General features: G+C 41.7%; 1 protein-coding gene across 1 annotated transcript in view; it reads left to right on the forward strand.

The window, feature by feature from the left end:
* Window positions 1-22,203, forward strand: part of LOC106950650 (transmembrane and TPR repeat-containing protein 2-like) — a 94,753-nt gene that overhangs the window by 68,047 nt on the left and 4,503 nt on the right. Inside the window, exons 4-11 of the mRNA XM_015037659.1 lie at window positions 2,132-2,246; window positions 2,588-2,673; window positions 5,630-5,814; window positions 7,069-7,147; window positions 9,817-9,938; window positions 13,304-13,385; window positions 14,409-14,523; window positions 16,928-16,991. Of these exons, the coding sequence (XP_014893145.1) occupies window positions 2,132-2,246; window positions 2,588-2,673; window positions 5,630-5,814; window positions 7,069-7,147; window positions 9,817-9,938; window positions 13,304-13,385; window positions 14,409-14,523; window positions 16,928-16,991 (848 nt within the window). The remainder of the gene's footprint in view (window positions 1-2,131; window positions 2,247-2,587; window positions 2,674-5,629; window positions 5,815-7,068; window positions 7,148-9,816; window positions 9,939-13,303; window positions 13,386-14,408; window positions 14,524-16,927; window positions 16,992-22,203) is intronic.

A 22,203-nucleotide genomic window follows, 5' to 3' on the forward strand; every position in this document is an offset into this window, starting at 1 on the left:
ATTGAAGGTTTTTAGGTGCGTCTTATAGTGCGGAAAATACGGTAATTTGGTAATGAACTGGACAGACTCTAAAAATGGCCATCTGCTGAAAGATCAACAGGAGTGTAATTAAACCAAAACTGTACAAAAAATATAGAAAAACTTTATATGTGAATATATTCTACCCAGTTTTAGCTTCAACCTGTTCAAATTCTGTAAAAAAAAAAAAAAAATTGAAAATCTGCAGAATGCGCCAGTTTTTAAAAATCAGATTAATCACCAAATGATCAATTACTAAAATAGTCTTAGCAGTCCTAATCCTTGCCTTTAATTGTTTAAACACAGTTAAGCAGACATCTCTGCGTCCAACACATCACGTTTTATTGTCTGGATATCTGGAGGAGGTCTTTCGGCTTTCAATGTGTTCTTGTCTCCATCGGTTTTCTGCAATACTAAATAATTTAAAGTGAATCTGCTTCAAACTGTCTCCACCACTCAGGATCTCCACAGATAGACGGAGACCTTAGTGCACAGAGGAAAAGTAGGATAAAATAAATTCTGCATATGGTAATATTCACCTGCCTTCGGTACAGCAGTGAGTTAAAACGGAGCTGTCAGTCTTGATGACGCATTTTCTCCTGCTTTCCTGCCGTTTCCTGCTCAGAACGCCGTCCTCGCCTGTCCCCGTCTGTCACTTCCAGCCGCACATAAAATATTCAAAAGGCTTCAGACTAATCAGACGCAGATTTAAACCCAAAGCTAAGTTTGCGGAGTTGCTGAGCAGGGAAGCAGGCGTGGGCCTCACGGCGCAGCAGAAGGACACGTTGAGTTTGCTAATTTCCCTTTCAGATTCTGCAGCGGAGCTGAGGCATGACAGCTGTTTGTTTTGGCAGGCCAACACGGTAGCAGCAATGTCCCGCCTTACATTCAACAAAGCTAATATGAGATTTGAAGGGAGCCCAGCATCAGACACACAAACTGTTTGGATTGCTGGAATCCACACAATCTTTTTTAAATAGAAAACGTGATGCAGGCTGCTAAGAAAACAGATCAGTCTGGATTTGCAGCTCGAATTGTTTTAACTTCTCCTTTTTGATGGTTAAAATGCTGATAGATTCTGAAGACCAGGACAGATCAGCCCACATTTAATGACTGTTTACCATTATCTTGTCTCTTTCCGTGTTTTGAGATTTAGGTTTTAAATTATTCATCAAATGTTGACATAAAGATCAGTGACAGTTTGTCCAGCAGACCAAATATATTCATATCATTCAGAATTTACATTTGCACCACTTGAAATATGATCTCCTTCCAAATATCCGTCCAAGCAATTCTTCCCGATAGTTAAATAAAAAGCAGCGATACTGAGTTTATAACTGATATAACAAATGTAGTAAAACTTGTCATGATTCTATAAACAAATCAACAATACTTTATGATTTTATTTCCCTTTCAGTTTCAGCTCTTCTGCTAATGCGCCAGCAGCAGAGCTAACTTTTCATTTAACTTAGTTTTCTCTACATTCAGTTTTCATCTTTTTCTTCTTTTCCCTGGACATTTGTTTCCACTGAAGCTTCAACATAAACAATGAAGAACTTGTGTTTTCATCAGAATAATGTCCCTGGATTATAAAGCTGATCAGAAAAATAAACAGCTGATTATGCTAAACAAAATCCGGACACCAACAGCAGCTATTAGAGGCGGGATGTTCTGTGAAATGTTGTGATTATTAATAACTTTATGGATTTTAGGTCTTATTGCCAGATAAAATCTGAGTTCACATAAAGTACATATTCTACATGCAGCATTGTTGTGTTTTAATCTGCGTTTCACTAATCAAGGATCTTTTATAAACTGTATTCAGTGGAAAAGCCGAACATCACCTGTCAGTCTGTGTTCCTGCTGCTGACTGCAGTTCAGCAGCGCTGCGGTGGTCTTCTTTCAGGCTCAGTCCCTGGAAAACCGTTTTTTCTTCATGGCGCTCCCCTGCAGAGACATTTGTTGTGAGATCACCAGCTGCAGCAGAACTGCATCGTTTTAGACGTTAAACCTGAGAAAAGATACTGCTTAACAAACTTAGCATTATTACAAAAGGTCCTTCCTGTTTCTAATAAAGTCTTCATCATTAACCTTTTCCTCTGTGGCCTGTCAGCTTGGGGCAACCTGGGAAATGTTTTGAAGAGCCAGGGGAAGATGGATGAGGCTGAGCAGGCCTACAGAAACGCTCTGTATTACCGCAGCAACATGGCCGACATGCTGTATAACCTGTGAGTATGTGTTATTTTCATACTTGTGTGCCGTTTGGGTTTATTTTCCTCTGGTTCTTGTGGATGTTTCTGTAAAGTGGCTGCAGACGGAGTGCATTGATCCCAGCTGTTCTCTCTGAGAAACTGCCCTCTTGTCTTCTATTCCCCATCGTGTTGTTGGGCTGACAGGAGTATTAATGATGCCGGTTTAGTCAAAGAGGAAATGTAGAACACCAGGACTCTTTGATTCCCTCTCTTATCAGCTGCTTTTGTCTTGATTCAGAGCTTTAGCTCTGCACACTGCCTGCGTTGAGCTGTAAACCGTCTCACATGCCGTCCTGGTTTCTCTTTGTCTGCTCCAGTGGTTTGCTGCTGCAGGAAAGCAACAAGTTCTCCGAGGCGCTCCACTACTATAAGCTGGCCATTGGGAGCCGGCCAACGCTGGCTTGTAAGTACAGCTCTTGTCTTTTTATTGACAGCCTCCAGCCCTGGTGGTTGTGGCTGTGCCGTGTCCAGGCAACAGAGAACAAAGGCTGTGGTTATGTAAAGGGAAGTAATGGATGGCAAAGGGCAGCGGGTCTACGGCGGAGCTCAGCATTCAAGCACAGCTGTGTGACCAGCTCTCTCAGCCCGCTCATGTCAACAGATCAGGCATGATGTCATTCACCATGAATTCGGGCCGCGGCGCTCTTCTGCTTTCATTCCTCCTTCAGTCTTGGTCTTTTTCAGTTTTCTCACCTTCTGCTCTGTTATTTCTTCCTCCCAGTTCATGACAGATAAACAGTCCTGACCGTCTCATCCTTCCTCCACCGGAGTAATTGAGCATCTAATCAAGCTTGCGATAAAACTGGGAAATTCTAATTCAGCAATTATCCAATCTGCAGTAGCCGATAGCAGAGTTAGTTAATTATTCCGAGCTGCTGACATTTTGAACGCAGAATGTTAATGCGACAGTGTTCTTTCCAAGGTTACACCATCACTCACTGCCTAATTGTGAGCTAACTAGGCCACATTGTTGGCTTTTCATTCAGCCCACATCTTATTCTCTGTTAAAAAAACAAAAAAACATTTTGTTTGGCTGCTTATTGGAGGGTTAAAATGACTTCCTTTGTCAGGGTTTGCACAGGTGCTTGAAAGCCTTGAAAATACTTGAATTTTTCAAGGTTTAGAAAGTGCCTGATTTCTGTTTAAAGTTATGAAGTGAAATCTTTTTGATTAAAAGCCTAAATCTGAAAAATGTTATTTACAGTTGAACCAGATATTTTACAGACACATTTTTTCACACAGTCAGAAGTTAAATCACACTAAACTTTTCTTATGTTTGTTAGAATTACCTCAATTAGTTCCATTGCTAGAGAACTTAGCAAGAACATTTTTATTAGTCACTTATAGACTGATCTATAAGTGACTAATAGATCAGTCACTTATTATGCTTATGTTTTATACATTAAACAAAGTTATTGAAATTGGGTGATTTTTGTTTTTTCTTTCTGTTAAATTAGCGTTTTGTTCTCTCATCAGAGATTTCAAAACATAAAATATTACATATTTTTGTTTATCCCGTCTCTGTGGTTGAATGTAAAATATTAACACCCAAAATGATTAATAGCAGTAATAAGTTATGTCATGTAGTGAATTAAAACTTTGTTGCCTTTCTGTGTTCATTTGTGTTTTGGTACTGGAAAAGTATGAAAACTTACCTTGAAAATTCTGGAAAAGTGCTTAAATTATACAGAAAGACTGTTTTGTCTTTTTGTGCATAAAAGAAAGTGTTTACTGCAGAATCAGGTGGAACAGATAAAAATGTGCAGGATGAGTAAAAAAATGAGATAAAAGCAGCAGAAAACTGTTTGATTCCCAACCTTTACCTCCATTATGCTGTTACTGTCTTTAGGAGCCTGGCAGATTGATCCGATGTGTCCAGTTTATTTATTCTAACCACCAGGCTTTCTTTAAAGAGGAAGCTCCTCTGAGACTAATTACTCACCAGCAGGTATTGATCAGAAGATCCCGTCAGTCGCACAGAAGAAGCGCCTCCAGATAACTCGGCATAATGCCTGCAAACAAATAGAAAAGATGGAAAAACTTCAGCCAGATTGTATAAAAACAGAGTTTCACAAGTTTAACAAAACCCATAAAGAGTTTCAAACATTCCAGCGTTCATCAGTTCTAATCCGATCCAGCTGCAACAAGAAGAATAGAAATTTATCCTTTTTTGTGTTTTCCCCAGCAGAATAAAACTTTTATAAATCTCAGACTGTGTTTCACATAATATATGTGAAGCACATATATTATGATTTAACTAGAGATGATCAAATGCAAAAAACATACAAGCAACTGGATAATCCATCATGAAATATCGTCTTACTAAAGAGATGGTATTTTAATATCTCAGAACCACCATGAAGGACTGGGTTATTTAAAAAAATTAACCACAAAAATATGAATCAATATTCAAGTCAGTCGACTGTTTCACAAGATCATAGTTCAGAAACTTGGATTAGCTGAGGAACATGCACTCATTCAAACCAATTCAGTTTATTTCTATAGAGCCAATTCACAACAAGTTCATTTTCAAACGAGTTGAGTTAATTATTCAAATTAGTTAAAAAAGCTTCTAAGACAAGCCAGCAGAGCATCGAGTCAGGTGTCGCTTCTTTAACTGAGAAAACATAAAGCTAACAGATGAAATGGCAAATAATACAAGTTGGAGAGTAGTAGGAGAAGAAAATGAGGAAAGTGGTCAGTTTTTCCCAGCAGCAGCAGCAGCATATCTACAGAGACGGATCAGGATAACCTCGGCTCTTAAACTGAGGCATCCCGAGGAAGAACAGACAACTAAACATTTTTATATCCCAGAAAATTGTCTGTTTCAAACAGAAATGCAGATTTTACCAGGAAAGAGATGGAAAAAAAACCTTCATGATTTTATTTTACTGTCTTCAAAAAACGTCTTCATCAAGCACCCAGCCCTTCTGAGTTAGGACAGCTTTAATAGATATAAACATGTTTCTGCTGTCAGGAAAGATAAAGGAATGAAACTCGTTTGGCACAGAGAAACGGACGTTCCAGGCGACCACAAAGAACTGGATCTACAGCTGAGGGATGTAATATGATTATGGAAATCAATAAACAGCCATCACTGAGCTGAGTGCTGTTGGATCGATCTGTTTATGCGGCACCAGTCCACAAAAGTCATATACAAAACGCCCCGGCAGATACATGCAATAATCCAGTTCAGTCTAATTCAATCCTGTAAAAACCATTCAGTTGGTCACAGTCAGATTTCAGTTCAGTCCTGTTATAACGCAATAAAAGCATCAAGACCAAGTCCATTAGAATGATGAAACGCCTGGAGCCGGGGATTAGCCTGACCCTCACCTCCTGCTTGTTTCCTTCTGCAGCCGCCTACTTGAACACGGGCATCATCCTCATGAATCAGGGCCGCCTGGATGAAGCCAAGCGGACCTTCCTGACCTGCGCCGACATCCCTGACGAGAACCTGAAGGACCCCCACGCCCACAAGAGTTCAGTCACCAGCTGCCTGTACAACCTGGGCAAGCTGCTGCATGAGCAGGGCCAGCAGGAGGTACCGCACCGAAACGCCTTCAGCAAACCTGACGGCACCAAACATGCTCTGCGTTTCCACTGAGCGTGTCGTCACACAAATAAAATTAGCTTCATGGAAACATCATTTAAAAGAACTCTAATTATCTAATAAAAGGTTTTTTGGCCGTATCAGAATTTGTCTATTTTGCAAAACTGTAATGGAAGCACTTTTTACGGATCAGATAATCAAACCACAAAGACGACAGGAAGCATTTGGAAGGTCACAGTAAACTTTTTAACAACAAACGTATTCACGTGATTTTGAGCTTCTGATTTAATGGAAACACATCTAATGACAAAGTTTTGCTCACATTTGTAAGCAGAATCAGCTGGTTAAGTGTCAGAATCTGCAGCAATAATAAGCTGGATTTTCTTTAAAAAAAATAGTGAGAAATTTCTATTTCTAAAGTAAGATAAATTGTTAATTCTTGTAATTTTTTATGTAAATTCCATTTAGTTTTTTGTTATCAGTTGGATATTGATGTTATACTTTGTACAGCAGTGTAGATCCATTTTTTTTTATGTTTTTTTCTGATAAATGTCCTTCTACTGCGGGAGTTGAAGTGCTTTTCATTCCCTTCATAATGAAAAGCGTTATGATTTGAAACCACAGTAAACTGAGACGAAACGCAGGATGCTGCTGACGGAGCCTTCAGGGGAGTAAAACACTTGCTTTTATACGGACATTTTTTTAAATTGCTTCTGTCATAAGGGACGTTGTGTTTGCACAGATAATCCTCAGGCTGTTCTGAACAAATTCACTCTATTTCATGCCCCTAAAGACCCAGTGGGCTCGGCTAAAATGGCCGTTTTTCCAATGCTGCACATTTATATTGAGCATAAGCAGTGACGCTGTAGATTCAGTCAAAGCTGCAGCTGTAGTTCTGCTGGTTTTGTACTTTATAAACTGTTTGCATGCTTGAGCCTAAAACAGTCCCCGGGGGTCCTCTGAGGTCAGTCGGTTGACATGCACCACATCCGCTGTACAACCGTCAGTAACCAGCACTGTTCTGGTTGTGCTAACAGCCTTGACGCGCAGGATGGAGGCTTTGTGCTCAGCTCTGTATGAACCACCCAACCGGAGACCCTCAATTTATTCATATTGGCCGGACCCAGCCGCGCCGGAGCAGCCTCTTGTTCCCCACAGCCAGTTTTTTTTTTTTTTTTTATCTGGGAGGATCTATCTGCTTTTTCTTACACAAACATCCCCCACCTTCTTTTTCTCATTTCGCAGGAGGCGATCTCCATGTTTAAAGAAGCAATACAGAAAATGCCAAGGCAATTTGCACCACAGAGCCTCTACAACATGCTGGGTGAGTGTGCTTTTGTTTCAGGATCATGAGAATAAATCGATATTACTGTCCCTTTAAACAGTCTGAGAAATCCCAGATTATGATCATTCACAATGTTTGGGTTGATACCTGTGAACCTGCAATAAGGTAACGCCTCAAACACGCTGCTTCCCTGTGAGCAATGGTGGACAAGCTAAACACGCTATTTATGGGAAGCTAATGCTAAAGTGCTATACTGACACAGTATATTTGGATCTAATGCTAAAGCGTTGCACCAACACAATATTAGCAGAAGCTAATGGTAAACCAACATGGTATTGAGCTGAAGCTAAGAAAAAACCCAGAAAAGTAAAGATATTCATATAGCTCAATAACCGCCTCAGAAAACAAATCAAAGTTATCCCATCTCACATTGTGAAATGAGAAGTTTGACCTGAACGGGGGCGTTCTGACAGAAAAACCTGTTTTAACAAGGCAGTAATAGGTTTTTGTTAACATGTTGAACAGATTTAATCTGCAGCTCTGGTTGTTGGGCTGCAGCTGCACACCAGCTGTTCTCAGACTCATTCCTCTGCTCTTGATTTCATTATCTTTCCTCTAACCTTCCCACTTCTTCCTTTCAAACCTTTGCCGTTTAATATTTACACAAAGAGACAAACGGTTGAAACCTGGGATGTCTGTAATCCAGACCTGGTAATGCCCCGGGCTTGTTTGTGTGTTGGCAGAATACAATATGACAGAGCTTTGGAGATTATGTCAAAACGTTGATTAAAGCTCCCGGCACCATTAAGGGGCGACACGGCGTTTCAAATGGAGGCGCTGGGCCAGAGATCTGTGATTTCTGCTGCTTAGTGCCGCTTCCTCGCTGGACTGATTTGCACATTTGGCTCTGGTGCTCATATCTGTTTCCAGTTTCGCTCACTTTGCTCCTCTCATGCTGCTTGTCAGACGCCAGCGAGCAGCAGCTTTCATCAGAGGCAGACCTGGGTGGTAATCTGCACCCTGCTGGTCTCCCTCCAACGCTCTCTGGTGGGCTCAGGAATGCTGCTCACTCTCAAACCGGTTCGCAGCTCCTTGGACTCGGTGTCACTTCTAATTGCATGTTAGTTTTTGTGCTTATCTCAGACACAGAACCTCTGCCAGGGAGCAGAGCCATCAATAAAACAGGAGGTCAGAGATAAAAACCTGCAAATAACAGAATCCAGATAAACCTCACTGTACAGACACTCAGATTAGATTAAAGTTACAGAAATAATTATTTATTGGAGTAACCGCAGGGCTCCCTTATTGAATCCAAAATGAGGTTAAGGACTCGGGTTGAGTTTCAGAACTTGCATAGTAGACATGGGAATATGAAAAAGAAATGACAGAATGGAAACCGTGTGGTTCTGAAGAAAACGTTTGTCTCCTATAAATCTCAGTTTCTCGGCAACCGTATTCATGATAATGTAACATAAATAATGGATTTTCAACCTGATAAAAACAAGGCTGAATAGATGGAGCCATATTCTTAATTTTCCAATTCTAACCCGCTGTAAATTTATATGAAATAATCCATTATTTAAATCAGCAAGTTTTAACACACTGCCTCCCAGACTGCAGCTCCATTCAATTCTATTCAGTTTATTTTATTTCTATAAAGCCATTTCAACAAAGGCATTTCAGTTCAATCACTTTCAGTTCATTATTAAAATAATCTTAAAAATTTTCTAAGGAACTCAGCAGCTCATCGAGCCATTGACTTACTGAATTCATTCCTCTGCACCAGCAGGGGGCGACAGCACGCAGTCACATGTGTTGAGGCATTGCTGTGACTGAGCATGCATGTGGCAACAGTGGAGAGAAAAACTACCCGTTAACAGAGGAAACCTTTTAACGGGTTCAGAACGTTTCAAACAATTCTTCAGGCTGCTATCTAACATCAGATGAACTTTATGTATTTATGTTTTTGTATTTGTCTGTGGAATGTAAAAATAACTCAGTCAGTCTTTGACTATGAGTGCAGTGGCCGACACGTACAAACACACATCAACAGTAAAACACATGGATGATGCAAACTCCAAAACACAAAAACAGAAATGCAACAGAAAAACGCTGCAAATAAAAACTGAGTCACAAAGAATAGAACCAAAAACCTGCAATTAATAAAAAAATGTGAATGAAAAATCAGCAGACACAGGAAGGAGATGCTAACAGGGAAACGCTGCAAACTGCAAAAACAACTGCATGCATAAAATGTTGCCAACTCGCTACATAACAAGGAAGTCCTCCAGGCCACTAGGGGGAGTCTGGAATCAGTAATATGTAAGTTAAGATGCTGATGAAAAAGACATGAAGTGTAACAAACTTTCTCGTCAGTGAGTTTGCAGCTTTTCATTTTTGCTGCTGTTTTTACTCATGTGGCGTTTCCCCTCTTGCTCCTGTTGTTGCAGAATTTTGTTTGTTGCATCGTTTTCCATTTGCATTTGTTTTGTTGGTTGTAGGTTTTTTTGTCCATTTTCTGGGTATTTTTTGGTTGCAGTGTTTTTCTGTTGTGTCTGTTGTGTGTTTTGAAGCGTCTGGCTCTTGCAGCTCCTTGTTACGCCTGTCGGCCACCGTTTGTGAGGACTGTCACCAGAAGAAGAGCAGGAAGCAGTTTGGTGTCTTGGCCTGTGACTCTGTGACGCCTGATCTGACCTTCTGACCCCCAGGTGAAGCCTACATGCGCCTGAACAAGCTGCCTGAAGCGGAGCACTGGTACAGGGAGTCGCTGAGAGCCAAGCCGGACCACATTCCTGCTCACCTCACCTACGGAAAACTCCTGGCTATCACAGTAAGACTTCATTTGAAGCTCCGGAATAAGTAATCTGGATCACACTCAGCTTACAGGATGTTCTGTAATTCAATGCAGCAACTAGTTTTAGCTCATTATCTCTTATTTCACAGTTATGTTTCTGTGGAGAGGTTTCCTCATCACAATATTGATAGTGGTGGAATGAAGCGCCAGTCCTCCTGTGTCATTTCCTCTTGTCTCTTCTCCAACATGCCAGACATTCATTCAGCCTGCAGAGCTGAATGAAAGGCTGCTGATGAGGGGATTCAGCTGCACTGCAGCAGCCAGACGTTTCAGGAACTCAGGTTTAGGTTTCAGCTCAACATTAAAACCTTCTTCAGTGAAATCTCATTCATGTTGTATCTTTGAAGAAACAGAAAGCCAACTTCCTAAAACATAGTGAAAAATAAAAAAGTAGCTGCTTGGCTTCCTTCTGCATCTCAATGAGCAGAAAAAGTTTCTAAAGATTCATCTTTTATTGAATCTCTTTCTCTCTCACTGTCTGGCCCTAAAGGAACAGACGTGAATAAAAGGCAATGTTTTGATTCCTACTGAAAACTTCCTGAACTCTGAATTTTCCACCTGAACAGAAGTTAAAATTACCGATGGATGGATGGATGGATGGATGGATGGATGGATGGATGAATGAATGAATGAATGAATGAATGAATGAATGGATGGATGGATGGATGGATGGATGGATGGATGGATGGATGGATGGATGGATGGATGGATGATTCTGTTTGTTGTATTTATGTTTGAAAAATGATGGGAATTATTAGTTTGATGCATTTAATGATTGAAAATAAAATCAGATTTTTCAGTATTGATCACTGATCAGCTATCAAGTGTTTGATTGGTGCCTGTCCAGCTTTCTCCTTGTTGTCCTCACTTATCAGTCTTGGAATCTTGCAGGGAATCTTTGTTCTCAAAAAGTTTAAAAGTTTAGGTTTAATAACCTAAAGTAAATGTCGATGCTGCTTTCTCTGCTGTTAAATTAAGGAGAGGAAAAGTTCAGCTGTCTGTAACACCTAGCAACACCTAAGGATCCATGTCTATCACACTGTGAGGTCGGCTGATAAATCCATGCAGAACCTGAGGAGTAAAACCTGGAGCTGGTCGTTCAGAGGTTCTGTTCATTTCAACAGATCCAGAAAATAGTTTGGCATAAATTCAGGTTTTACTTTATAGCAAAGCTAAAACAATAATTCCATTTACATTTACATCATTGTAATAGCAAAGGAAAATTGTCTTAATCTGAATATAAACCCTGTTTTGTTCTTGCATAACCTGCCTGTGTTATCGTGCTGGTAATCTTTGCATAATGAGTTTAAATTGGGCTTTGAGCGTCAGGCTGGATGAGTTTTCTGTTCTTTTACTGTCTGAACAAACAGATGAGCTAAGAGTCGCTGTGTGAGCTGGTTTGAGGTGAAAACAGAGTTCAGACCTTCAGGACGATCATCGTGTCTGGACGCCGCTGCCCGTTGCTGCCTGCATGCAGCTCCTGATCGCAGCCTTTAGCTGCCGCCTCGCATGTCAGCAGGTTTAAATGATCAAACGCAGAGCAGGAAGTGGACCGGCCTGCAGCCCTCAGCCTCCGCTCCCTGAGGAACAACTCTTCATGATGAAGACACTTCAGATGCTGGCTGGGTTTCAGGTTCACTTCCCCACAAGCTGCAGGGAGGCTGCAGGATGGCGCTCTGCTGCAGGGCCACACAGGGGTCACACAGGGTCACACAGGGGTCACAGAGGAGTCACTGAGGATGGTAGCTGACATCTGGAGTTCATGATGAAGATCAGTCCTGGGTTTCAGGTCATGAAGGCGCCGCCTGCTGGGACGCATGTTGACATTTTTCCGACATTTTTCCGTCACTTCCGCGGCTAACACGAAGCAGACGTCAGAGTCCGCCTCAAACCGGACCGGGACCGAGGCTTTTAGGCGGTTTGATCAGAGTCCGCTGGTTTGAGGCGGACTCTGATCAGTCTAAAATCTCAGGAACATTTATTTGCAAAAGTTTCTCTGCGTTTTCCTACCTCTGAGGACGTTGTTCTGTTTTTCTAAGTCTATGTAAACTATTCAAACTATGTAATCATAAAACAGTCATGAACTCAAGTGTTCAGTCCGCCTTAATCCAACTCCAGTCCGCCTTAATCCAACTCCAGTCCGCCTTAATCCAACTCCAGTCCACATTAATCCAACTCCAGTCCGCCTTAATCCAACTCCAGTCCGCCTTAATCCAACTCCAGTCCGCCCTATTCCAACTCCAGTCCACCTTAATCCAACTCCAGTCCGTTTGTCTAGAAAGTCCGGTTCGGCTGGGAAAATCTGAATGCAAACGCCGGTCTGGGTTCGGTTGAAATAAACTCTGGTTTGGTTTGAATACATATGTGAACACCTGGGAGACTGGAGACCACAGCGCAGGGCATTCTGGGTAAATACAAACAAAACAAACATATTAGCCTAGCAATAGCAGGAGAAATGTCTTTTACCAAAGACAAAAGAGAAATCCTCCAAGTGCTAAAATCTGACTCCATTTTTGTTTCCATTTGGTGAAGGACGTTGCACTTCAGAGGTTTTTTCAGTGGTTCTTGGTGCAGCGCCCCCACAGGCCAGGAGGGGAACAGGTTGGTTTGACTCAGAGCAGAGAGAAAGAACCACAGCAGCTGGAGATGCAGCAGATGCTGCTGTTTTCGTCTCCAATCGAACTGAGTCTACTGGGCTTTCAGGTGTTAAACATCCTCAGATTTTCTGCTTGCTCTGGTCGGTCTGAGCTGTGATTGGTTCCTTGTTCCAGTCTGCAGAGAGTAAAGGAGCTCTGTGCATCTGAAGAGTTTCAAACCTGCTGTTCCAACAGCCTCCAGTATTGATTCACTCGTCTCTCTAAAGGCCGGAGTAACCGTTCGATTGAATAAAACTTGTGTGATCCTTATAAATATCCAAGTCTCCAAGTCCCTGCAGACCCATAAGGTTCTCTGTGGCTGCGCTCACACACTTTCCACACACTGTCCTGTTTCATCAGGCCACACACACACAGACACACACATGCTGGCCTCCGATGCTTCTGCTCTGGAAGTGTTTCTCCCTCAGATTAAAGCGGTAATGAACGAGCCTTCTCTGGGCCAAACATGACACTGTGCACTTTTGACGGATGACACGTGAGGAGGAGAGAATAACACTTGTGGTTCCCATGTTTCATGTCCGTTTATTGGGATTTATTGTTGCAGCAGTCTGTGGTTGAGGTGCAGGGCATTGGGTTCATGCAGAGGTGTCTGGGCTGCTGAGCAGACCTTGGTGTTTTCATAATGAGCAGCTTTGAGAAGTGGGTGCAGAAATAATGACGCTGCTTCTAATCCTTCCCTCTCAGGGGCAGAAAACAGAAGCTGAGCGCTACTTCCTGAAGGCCATCCAACTGGATCCCACTAAGGGCAACTGCTACATGCATTACGGTGGGATTTCTGTTTTTATTTCAAATTGACACATCCTGACTTCTTATTCTCACATCTCAGTTATTTGATTTGGCTGTTGAAGACGTTCTGCACAAAGGCAGGAATTTACACATTTTGGACGCCTGTTTGGACAAGTGTTTGTTGACCCTTTTTGTCACGTCTCCCTCCAAACATCAAGAATCTCTATCTGTGTGTGGTTAGAGAGTTTTATGAGAACAGAGGATGACTTCCTCTCATTGTTCACTTCAGTTTGATGCGGACATGGAACGTGACGATTTCAGCGTCTCTCTTGTCTTCCATCATTTTTAAATCTCTTATAAACATTCAGTTTTATTATCATGTTAAATTAATCATATTTTTCTTTAAAGATGTCAGCTGACTGTCAATACAAAATATAAGAAAATTATGTGAATAAAGATGTTATGGCACAGGGTTTACCATGAAGACACTAGTGGACCTCAGAAAGTTGGAGGGAAGACCAGAAAAAATATAGAAATGTAAAAAATAGATACATTTTATTTTTTACCGATGTTGGTGACATTCCAAACCTAAATGTATGCATACAAAAAAAGCCTCCGAAGCCGCTGAGCTTTTTGTGACTTCAGCCAGTTTTTTACAGTCAGAAACGTCCCTGAGGTCAGTCAGGCAATCTGCTGAAGGTCAGTGGGAGGTTCAGCGGTGACGGTGCTAACAAAGTCAAACACGGTGATAATTCCTCTTTATTCTGGACCTTCCAAGGATCCCTAAATCTGCAGCCTTGCTGGTCCTCCTTGATCCCATCAGAGGTTCACTGTAAGTCAGGTATGCCAATGAAAGTTAAAATCTTTTCCAAGAAACGTTTTAACCAAACATCCACTGATCTATCAGGGTCAGCTAATCTGACCAAACAGGGATGGTTTGTAAAGTTCCTATCTGGTGTTTCAGCGCAGGCCTGAGCCAAAGTAAACGTTGTTACAGCGTGTCCCTCTGCGCCTTCAGGAGGATCTGCTCATGTTTTAACAGGACTGCTGTTTTCTCCTGCAGGTCAGTTTTTACTGGAAGAGTCACGGCTCCTGGAAGCAGCAGAGATGGCGAAGACGGCCGCCCGCCTCGACGGTGGGGAGTTCGATGTGGTGTTCAGCGCTGCTCACATGCTCAGGTAAGGCCGTCAACACAGACCTCTCTCTGTCTTATTTTTGATTTCTGCGGTCTAGGTGCGCGCACGCAGATGCTGCACAGTATTCCAGAACGGTTTTCCTTGGCTGGGCCGAAAGCAGTGTGTCTGCACGCTTTATCCGAGGGCTTACTCCATTCCTCCGCCTGCGTGATTTTCTTGGCTGGACGTTGTAATCCCTCTCTCTCTGAACGGTGGTGGAATCCAGAACTGAAGCTTTAACTCATCGCAGCGAGAGATGTTCAAACTTCAGCTGTCTCTGGATCTGAGTCTCACTTGGAAATGTGTTTGTTTGATGAGGCTGAGCAGAAAAGCTCTGCAGCCGGAGAGTCGGTGAACATGAGTCATGATTGGAAAAAGCGTCAATGCTGAACACAACTTCAACCAGCAGAGACATCTTAGTTAAAACTTCTCATGCGTCATCGTTGGGATCCTGCGGGATCCACCGCGAACAGACTTCAGCGTAGAGACCACTGGAAGCCTAGGAGTTTCTCAGGCAATGCTTGGGTTGAACTCATCTCCGCCTGCTTGGCATGGGGTCCTGCTCTTCTGCAGCTCCGGCTCTTTATGTGTTTGTGTTGGACACGGACGTGGAAAGACCTACTAGATGCAGACAGAAGTGAATCTGTGCAGGAGAAGAGAAGAGATCACAGGGAGAAGCAGATACTTACCAGTGTGTAAATGTTGTTTATGGCTCTCTGGGGTTTTTGGGGCGTCAGCATTTGGATTCTGAACTAATAATTCCCGCCTGCCTCCTTTAACTCATCGCTGAAAATGTGAACGTAGAAATGCCAGGGTACATGTTTGAATTTTTAAGGTTTTTGCCTTTTTCCCAGGTTATGACTGATATTATAAACTGTTTCATGGTTAGGAGTTGGGTAAAGCCAAATATTACAAAGCAGTTGTTGTTTTAATTCAGAATAAAACAAAACTTTTTGCTTTGTGTGACCATGTCTCCTTTCAGGCACTTTTTCTCTCAGGTGGTTAAATCGGTTCAATAAACCTCCACGTCCTGAAAATCTTGAGCTGGTCGTTGGAAAATCCAAAGCTACTTCAAAATAAGAGCCTGAATATCAGTTAGATTTGACAGTTAGTATACAAAATTTCAACACAGATGTCAAAATTTATTTAGCTGAAAGTTTACAAAACAGCCAAATAATTTATTTAGGAGAAGCTAAGCTAAGTGCGCTAAGAGTTTTCACAGTTAGCAAAAATTAGCTGTGATTTTAGCACCTTAGTGGATTAGCGGAAGTGTGCCCAGCACAGTTAATTTCCAGGTTCAAAGTGAAGACATTAAATTAAAACCAGCAGAAATCTGATTGGTTATAAACTCACCAGGATTTATGGAGTCTCACTCTGAAGCCTCTGACCTGAATCCTGAGTCCTCACTGACGTCGGTTCGCTAACAGACTTTGACTTCCTAAATGAAGCTGTGGGTCCAGACGGCCGCCGGCTTTGATCCAGGTAATATCAGGCGCTGCTCACTCAGCCGTCCAGCCGCTGTCCTTGACTTTGTCAGAGGGAAATTATTTGCAATTAGGCGTTACTGCCATTAGGGAAAAACCTGCAGCTGTGGATCCTGAAGGTGGTTCTGCATTAGTTCAGATAAAGGAAACGTTGCTGCTGTTTGAGAACGAAACGCCACAGACTTTAAATAAAACACAATATTTATGACTCGACTGCAGAGCTGATCTCAGGCGTCGCATTTTTAGGTAAAGATCCTGACAAACGACCTTTCCTCAAATCCTGTTTGTCACAGTGAAACGAGACGTTTTCTTTGTATCTGTATCATTTATTCATTTTAATCTCATGACAAAGTAATCATGTTTTCTTTTTTGAATATCTTTGAATATATTGAACTGCAATAAACACCGACTACTTATGACTGTGTTTATTTGTAGCCTCCAATGAGCAGCTGCCTCCACCATCATAGCTAAACATTTCTGTGTTAAAAATACTTTTTAATTGGTCTCATGTAATATTAACATTTTTGAAGACTCTGAATTTGAGGTTTTTATCAAAATGAACTGAAATAACCGCTTGAAATCCATCAGTATTCTTTTATCTCGTTGAAGTGAATTTTCTTAAATATCCAGTGAACCAAACATCCCAAATCAACTGGATGTGAATGACTGACTGAAACTCCTCAAGTAATGAACCCTCAGGCTGTAATCCGTAAATCTGATTTTCATCCTGAAGCAGAGTCGGGTGATTTGCAGGTTTGAGCAGAAAGCAGAAAGTTCTCGTTGCGTTTCTTCATGCAGTTCCTCCATGTTATTTTCTCCATGACCCCTGGGAACCGGTAAACACTCCGGGTTCAAGGCCTGGGCCAAAGCCAGCAGCAATAAAACTGACTAACGATCGCCTCTCCCTGTTTTTCCCTTTTCAGACAAGCCAAGCTCAACGAAGCAGCCGAGAAGTATTACGGACAAGCAGCGAGCCTGAGACCCAACGTGAGTAAAGCCTTGACTTGCTATTCCTCCTCATTACCTTTCACTTTGATGGACGCGCTGCAATTACGGTCAGACTGACTTTCCAATATCATTACTGGCCGTTCTGCCTCTAACAACAGGATTCATTGTCAGTCCTGCTCAGAATAATGAGTTCTTGGGTTTTCCTGAGCTCAGAGGTTTGCTTGTGCAACATCCATCAACAAGTTCAAAGGAGGGGCCGGAGTAAGCAGATTGGAAAGAATAATGATACGAACACCGAGCCGGAGGACGGGGATCCTGAAACTGACGGGACGGGTCCGCTTGTTTGAGGGGGGGAGTGTGTTTAGCATGCGGTCATCCTGTTTGTTTCCCGGCGCTGATTGGAAACAGACAGCTGTGGATTAATGATCAAATACATCTTTACAATGTTTTACAGGAATCATAGTTTGGCCTTTTCTGCACACAAACCCGGGTAAAATATGAAGAAACGTTGTCAAACAAGAGCAGGCAGGACTCCACAGAAGTCATGGAGTTCAGATCTGAGTAGGTTTGGTGGTAAAAATGTCAAATTAAAGTCAGATTTCTCTCCAAACATCTAATTAAAACTCAGAACAAATGAGAGAAATCTGCCTCATCCTGAAGCTGCAAGAATTCACCTGAAAAACTTTTGCAATGTTTTGATGTTTGTGGAAAATACTATAAAGCACCAGGTTCCCAACATGAGGACATGACATCCTGTTGTGTCGGTAGATGCAATTATAATGAAAAAATAGAAAAAACTGCTAAACCTTGCATTTGTCAGAGGCCATTAGTAATTTTTATCCAAAATCAATGAGAACCACTGTGGAAGCCGCAGGTTGATGACCTGTGTGTCAGGGCAGTAGAATGTCAGTAAAATCACTAAGAATCCAAAATAAGATCATTTCTGAAAATAAAGACGTGGAACGATTCACCCCTGTTTGAAAAGAATTTTGTTTATTAGTCAGAAAAACGAGGAGATTTCCTGTTTGACGTGGTTTATAGAGAATCCAGAGAATCCCGCTGATGCAGTGGATCCCAGCAGAGCAGGATCTCCAGGCTGCATGGCGTTAAAAACAGACGCGGTTCTGTTGTGAAAGTCGCTGCATGAGTCAGGAACGTTTCAGTTCACCATATTAAAACAAGATGCAGCTTTGGCTCCGCCTACTGCTGGCTCAGCCGCGGCTCAAGGAGAAATGCAAACAGATTGTTAAACAGTAAAACAACAGGATCTTTGATTTTTAATCATGTTACTGATTATTAATCCATTTTGTTGTCAGACAACATTTATACAGTAAGTATCCATGATGGTTTAGCGCTTTAACTCATCCTATGACTGAGTAAAAAACAGGAACAGCCAGCAGCTGGCAGGATTCACCACACTATGAGATGAATATGAAAATATAAAAATATTTATGTGGAGCACAAACAGAGAAAGGAAGGTAAATCACTCTCTGTGAACAAAATGATGCGGCTTTCATCACGTGTCAACGAGAGTCGATTTGCACTCTGGATGTGAGAAGCTTCAGGAAGCTTTGGGCTCTGACATTTCTTCACCTGGGCGATGCAGGCTGGGTCCAGGATGTGTAGCTTTTACTGGACTCTAAAAGAAACAAAACACAAAATTTGTTGACAAAATTGCAGCAAGTTGCCTCAAAGTTTTAATGAATCATTTTACACAAGATATCTGTTGAAACAAGCTAATGTGATTGGCTTCTGATTAGCTAGAGCTAACGCCATCAGGTAGAGCTAACATCATTAGCTAGTGCTAACACCATCAGCTAGAGCTAACATCATTAGCTAGTGCTAACACCATCAGGTAGAGCTAACATCATTAGCTAGTGCTAACACCATTAACTAGTGCTAACACCATCAGGTAGAGCTAACATCATTAGCTAGAGCTAACACCATCAGCTAGAGCTAACACCATTAGCAGTAGCAAACACCAAAACAAATTAAAAGTAATGAATGGATCCTTAAAGTGAGAGTCTTTGTAACAAACCATTCTAATATATTTGAGAAAATTTTTGATCCCGATGCTAACTGTAAGCACAGTTAGCATAATCAGCATTGTGCAGCGTTGGCTCTCCTTTCAGGTCGGCGTTTCAGCAGCAGCAGAAAAACCAACAGGACTCTCTCCTCTTCCTCTGTTTCGTCCTTGTCTTCATTTCTACTCATTATTTCTCCATTTCCTTCTATTTCAAAGCCTCCCAGTTCAAACTGGAAGGGCTGAAGGTTTCTAATTGAGCAATAAATACTGTTCTGGCTTGACAGGGCTAGCTTCATAGCACCTAGCGCCATCTACCCAGGATGCATTGCAGTGGGAATGACACTGTGTGTTTTATTTAAACTAATAAAAACTAAACATCCTGTTGAATGTGTCTCAGATAAAGTTTGTTGTTAAACTAACAGTGGATCTCTTTATAGTCGTGGCAGTTTTCCTAATTGTGATCAAATGATGAAAACTGAACCGTCAGATGTGGGAAGGTGTTACGAAACTTTTGTATTACGGCTTCACATCTTCCTACACCACCGCAGCAAAAGGAAGATGCACGGTATAATTTACTCGGCTCTTAATCAGCGCAGCTGTTTTGCATTAATCATGTTGCATATGCGCGCTGTCAGGCTGAGAGAACCATTCCCAACCAAGTCCTTCAGCAGGAGATAAATCCAGTTTGATTCTCGGTCAGAACCATCTGGTCTCTGCAACCTGCAGACTTTTTCCTTCTTATGCCTTCAAATTCTTTCTAAAGTCATGAAGGTCAAGCCTTTCCTCCGTCAGTTTGCCATGTGGCCCTGGCTCTTCTGCTCTGTGCCCGGAGACGCAGCAGCGCAGGAGGAAATGAGGGATGAAGAGAAATAAAGGCTTCTGAAAACAGCAACTTTCTGCTGAATCTGGGGGAGCCAGGAAAAAAGGGTGCAAATAAAAAACCGTCTCAGATATATGAAGTGAAAAAGGCAGAAGATTGTTTTGGACATGAAGGAAGATTTTTATAGAATTCAAATTAAGACCACTTGGTTTTGCAGATATTTTAAAATAAATATTTTTGCTCAAATACTGTTTATTTTGTTTATCATTTTAAAGTTTCAAACACATAACAGTAGATTTTAGTTGTTGTTATTCTCTTTAAACTTCTAACTTTATTTAATGCATAAATTCAGATGAGCCGATGGGAATCTTCACCTCTATGCTGTTAATCAGAAGTTTCCTGCGTTTTACCTCTGGTTGCTCACTTCAGATGCATTTGAGGTTTTAAACAAGAAAATGAAAACATTTTGAATTTAGTTGAATCTGCAAATTTCAAATTGATTTCAATCTAAAAACATAAGCATTTGTATTTGTTCAGTGGACCTTTTCTCCTTTAACTTACGCCGCCCGTGTCGAGAGGCCATGCAGGTTATTATTTTACCATTTCGTTGTCCAGTCAAGGCTTTTCTCCCTGGAGTTATGATTAATGCACCATTTAAACCCACTTAGCTCACAAACTCACAATAAAATGCGACTGCACTCTGAATCTTTAGTAAAAGATTAAAGTTATAGTTATACGATAAACACCTATTTGTCACCTGGAGATGTTGGATGCAGTGTTTGTGTGAGGTCTGTTCATTACTACTATTACTTCAAATCATGTCCATGTGTATAAACAATCCATCTCCAAGCATTATTTTGTGGTGTGGCCCTAAAGCGGTGAGGTCAAGCTGAAGGTAATTTATTGCACAAACAGTCTCAGAGTGACAGCAGCCATTACGTCGCAGAGCTGCAGCTGCTTCTGCAGCATGAAGGAGAGGCAGCGGATCGCTCAGACCAGGCCACAGGGCAGCCAATAACAACAAAGTTTTTCTTATTTGTTAGTTTGATTCTGAATTAAGAATAATTCATTCAAAATCGACAATTAATTTTCCAGTCATTAAGTCTCCCCACATCTCAGTCTTTTCATTTCTGGGAGGTAGAAATGTCTTGTAACCCAAATTTGACATATTTCTGATTATTTTGCTAATTATTCCACTCATACATACAGATACAGAGCTTTGCAAAAGTAATCACACCCTTTAAATGAGGGGTGTTGTGTATTTTCCTGGCACATTGTGACATTTTATAGCACGATGTAACTATAGCTGTTTCCATCAACATTTTTTATTTTGAAGTGTTGCATAAGGAAAGATTGATGGAAACAGTAGAATTTCTAAAAACTTGTGTTAGATTGGAAGATTCCTGACATGCATGACTGAATCAAAGCAACACTGCAGGTAGTTTTGTGATGAGAGGATAACATTTTAACATGATGTAAAGCTTTAAAAAGTCGCTCTGCATCATTCTGCCCCTTTGTTCATATTCTGTTACAATCACAATCTGCTTGAGGTTTTTTCTGACAATCTAAACAAAACATTCATCATTGTGACATGGAAAGGAAACAATGTTTGGTTTTAGGATTTTTTTTTTTACCAAGAAAAATCTGAAAAGTGTGGCATGTATTTATATTTGCCCCCCTGAGTCCTTTGTGGCCCACGCTTTGCTGCAGCTGCTCCTGTATGTTTAGAGTTGAAGATTTTAGTTTTCTGCTACCTGAGTTGTAGCTCTCTGCAGCTCCTCCACAGTTACCAGGTGGTTATCGCTGTCCTTCCTGTCAGCCCAGGTCGACGTCCGTGTCCCAGTAGATCTGCATGTCTCCTCTGCAGCTTGTTCTCCAACACCAGAACCAGAACAGCTGCATTTATTCAGAGATTAAATTAACCTCAGCTGATTAAAGAGACGTCTCAGTGGTTAATAATTACATGGAAAACATAGATTTCAAGGAACAAAATGATTTTTCTTCTGTGAAATGCAGAAATGCTGATAAACTCAGCAGCAGACCCGGAGCTGCTCTGCTGCATGAGGCATTTTTTCCACATCTCTAACCAAAATGGTGATCAGATGTTGCCCCTCCCTTGGCCTACATACTTCTTGGTCTTGACATGATTGCACCCGAGGCACTTTTCCTGTACTTATATCTCCATGACTCATCCGTCACACTGATTATGACTTTGCCCATTGGCACCAGCAGAAATAAACATCTTGAGCCACTTCAAAGCGGCGGCTGCTCCCTCTGACATCGATGGCCGCAGACCAGACGCAGGGACAGGCGCGGCGACGTTCTTCCCAAACGCCGCGCAGTTCGGCCGATCTGACAACGGCGCGCTCGTATCGCTGAGGCTCTGCTATGATGACTCAATGCTC

Source organism: Poecilia latipinna, unplaced genomic scaffold (assembly GCF_001443285.1).
Source record: "Poecilia latipinna isolate Pla-1442-1.1 unplaced genomic scaffold, P_latipinna-1.0 Scaffold414, whole genome shotgun sequence".
NCBI lineage: Eukaryota > Metazoa > Chordata > Actinopteri > Cyprinodontiformes > Poeciliidae > Poecilia > Poecilia latipinna.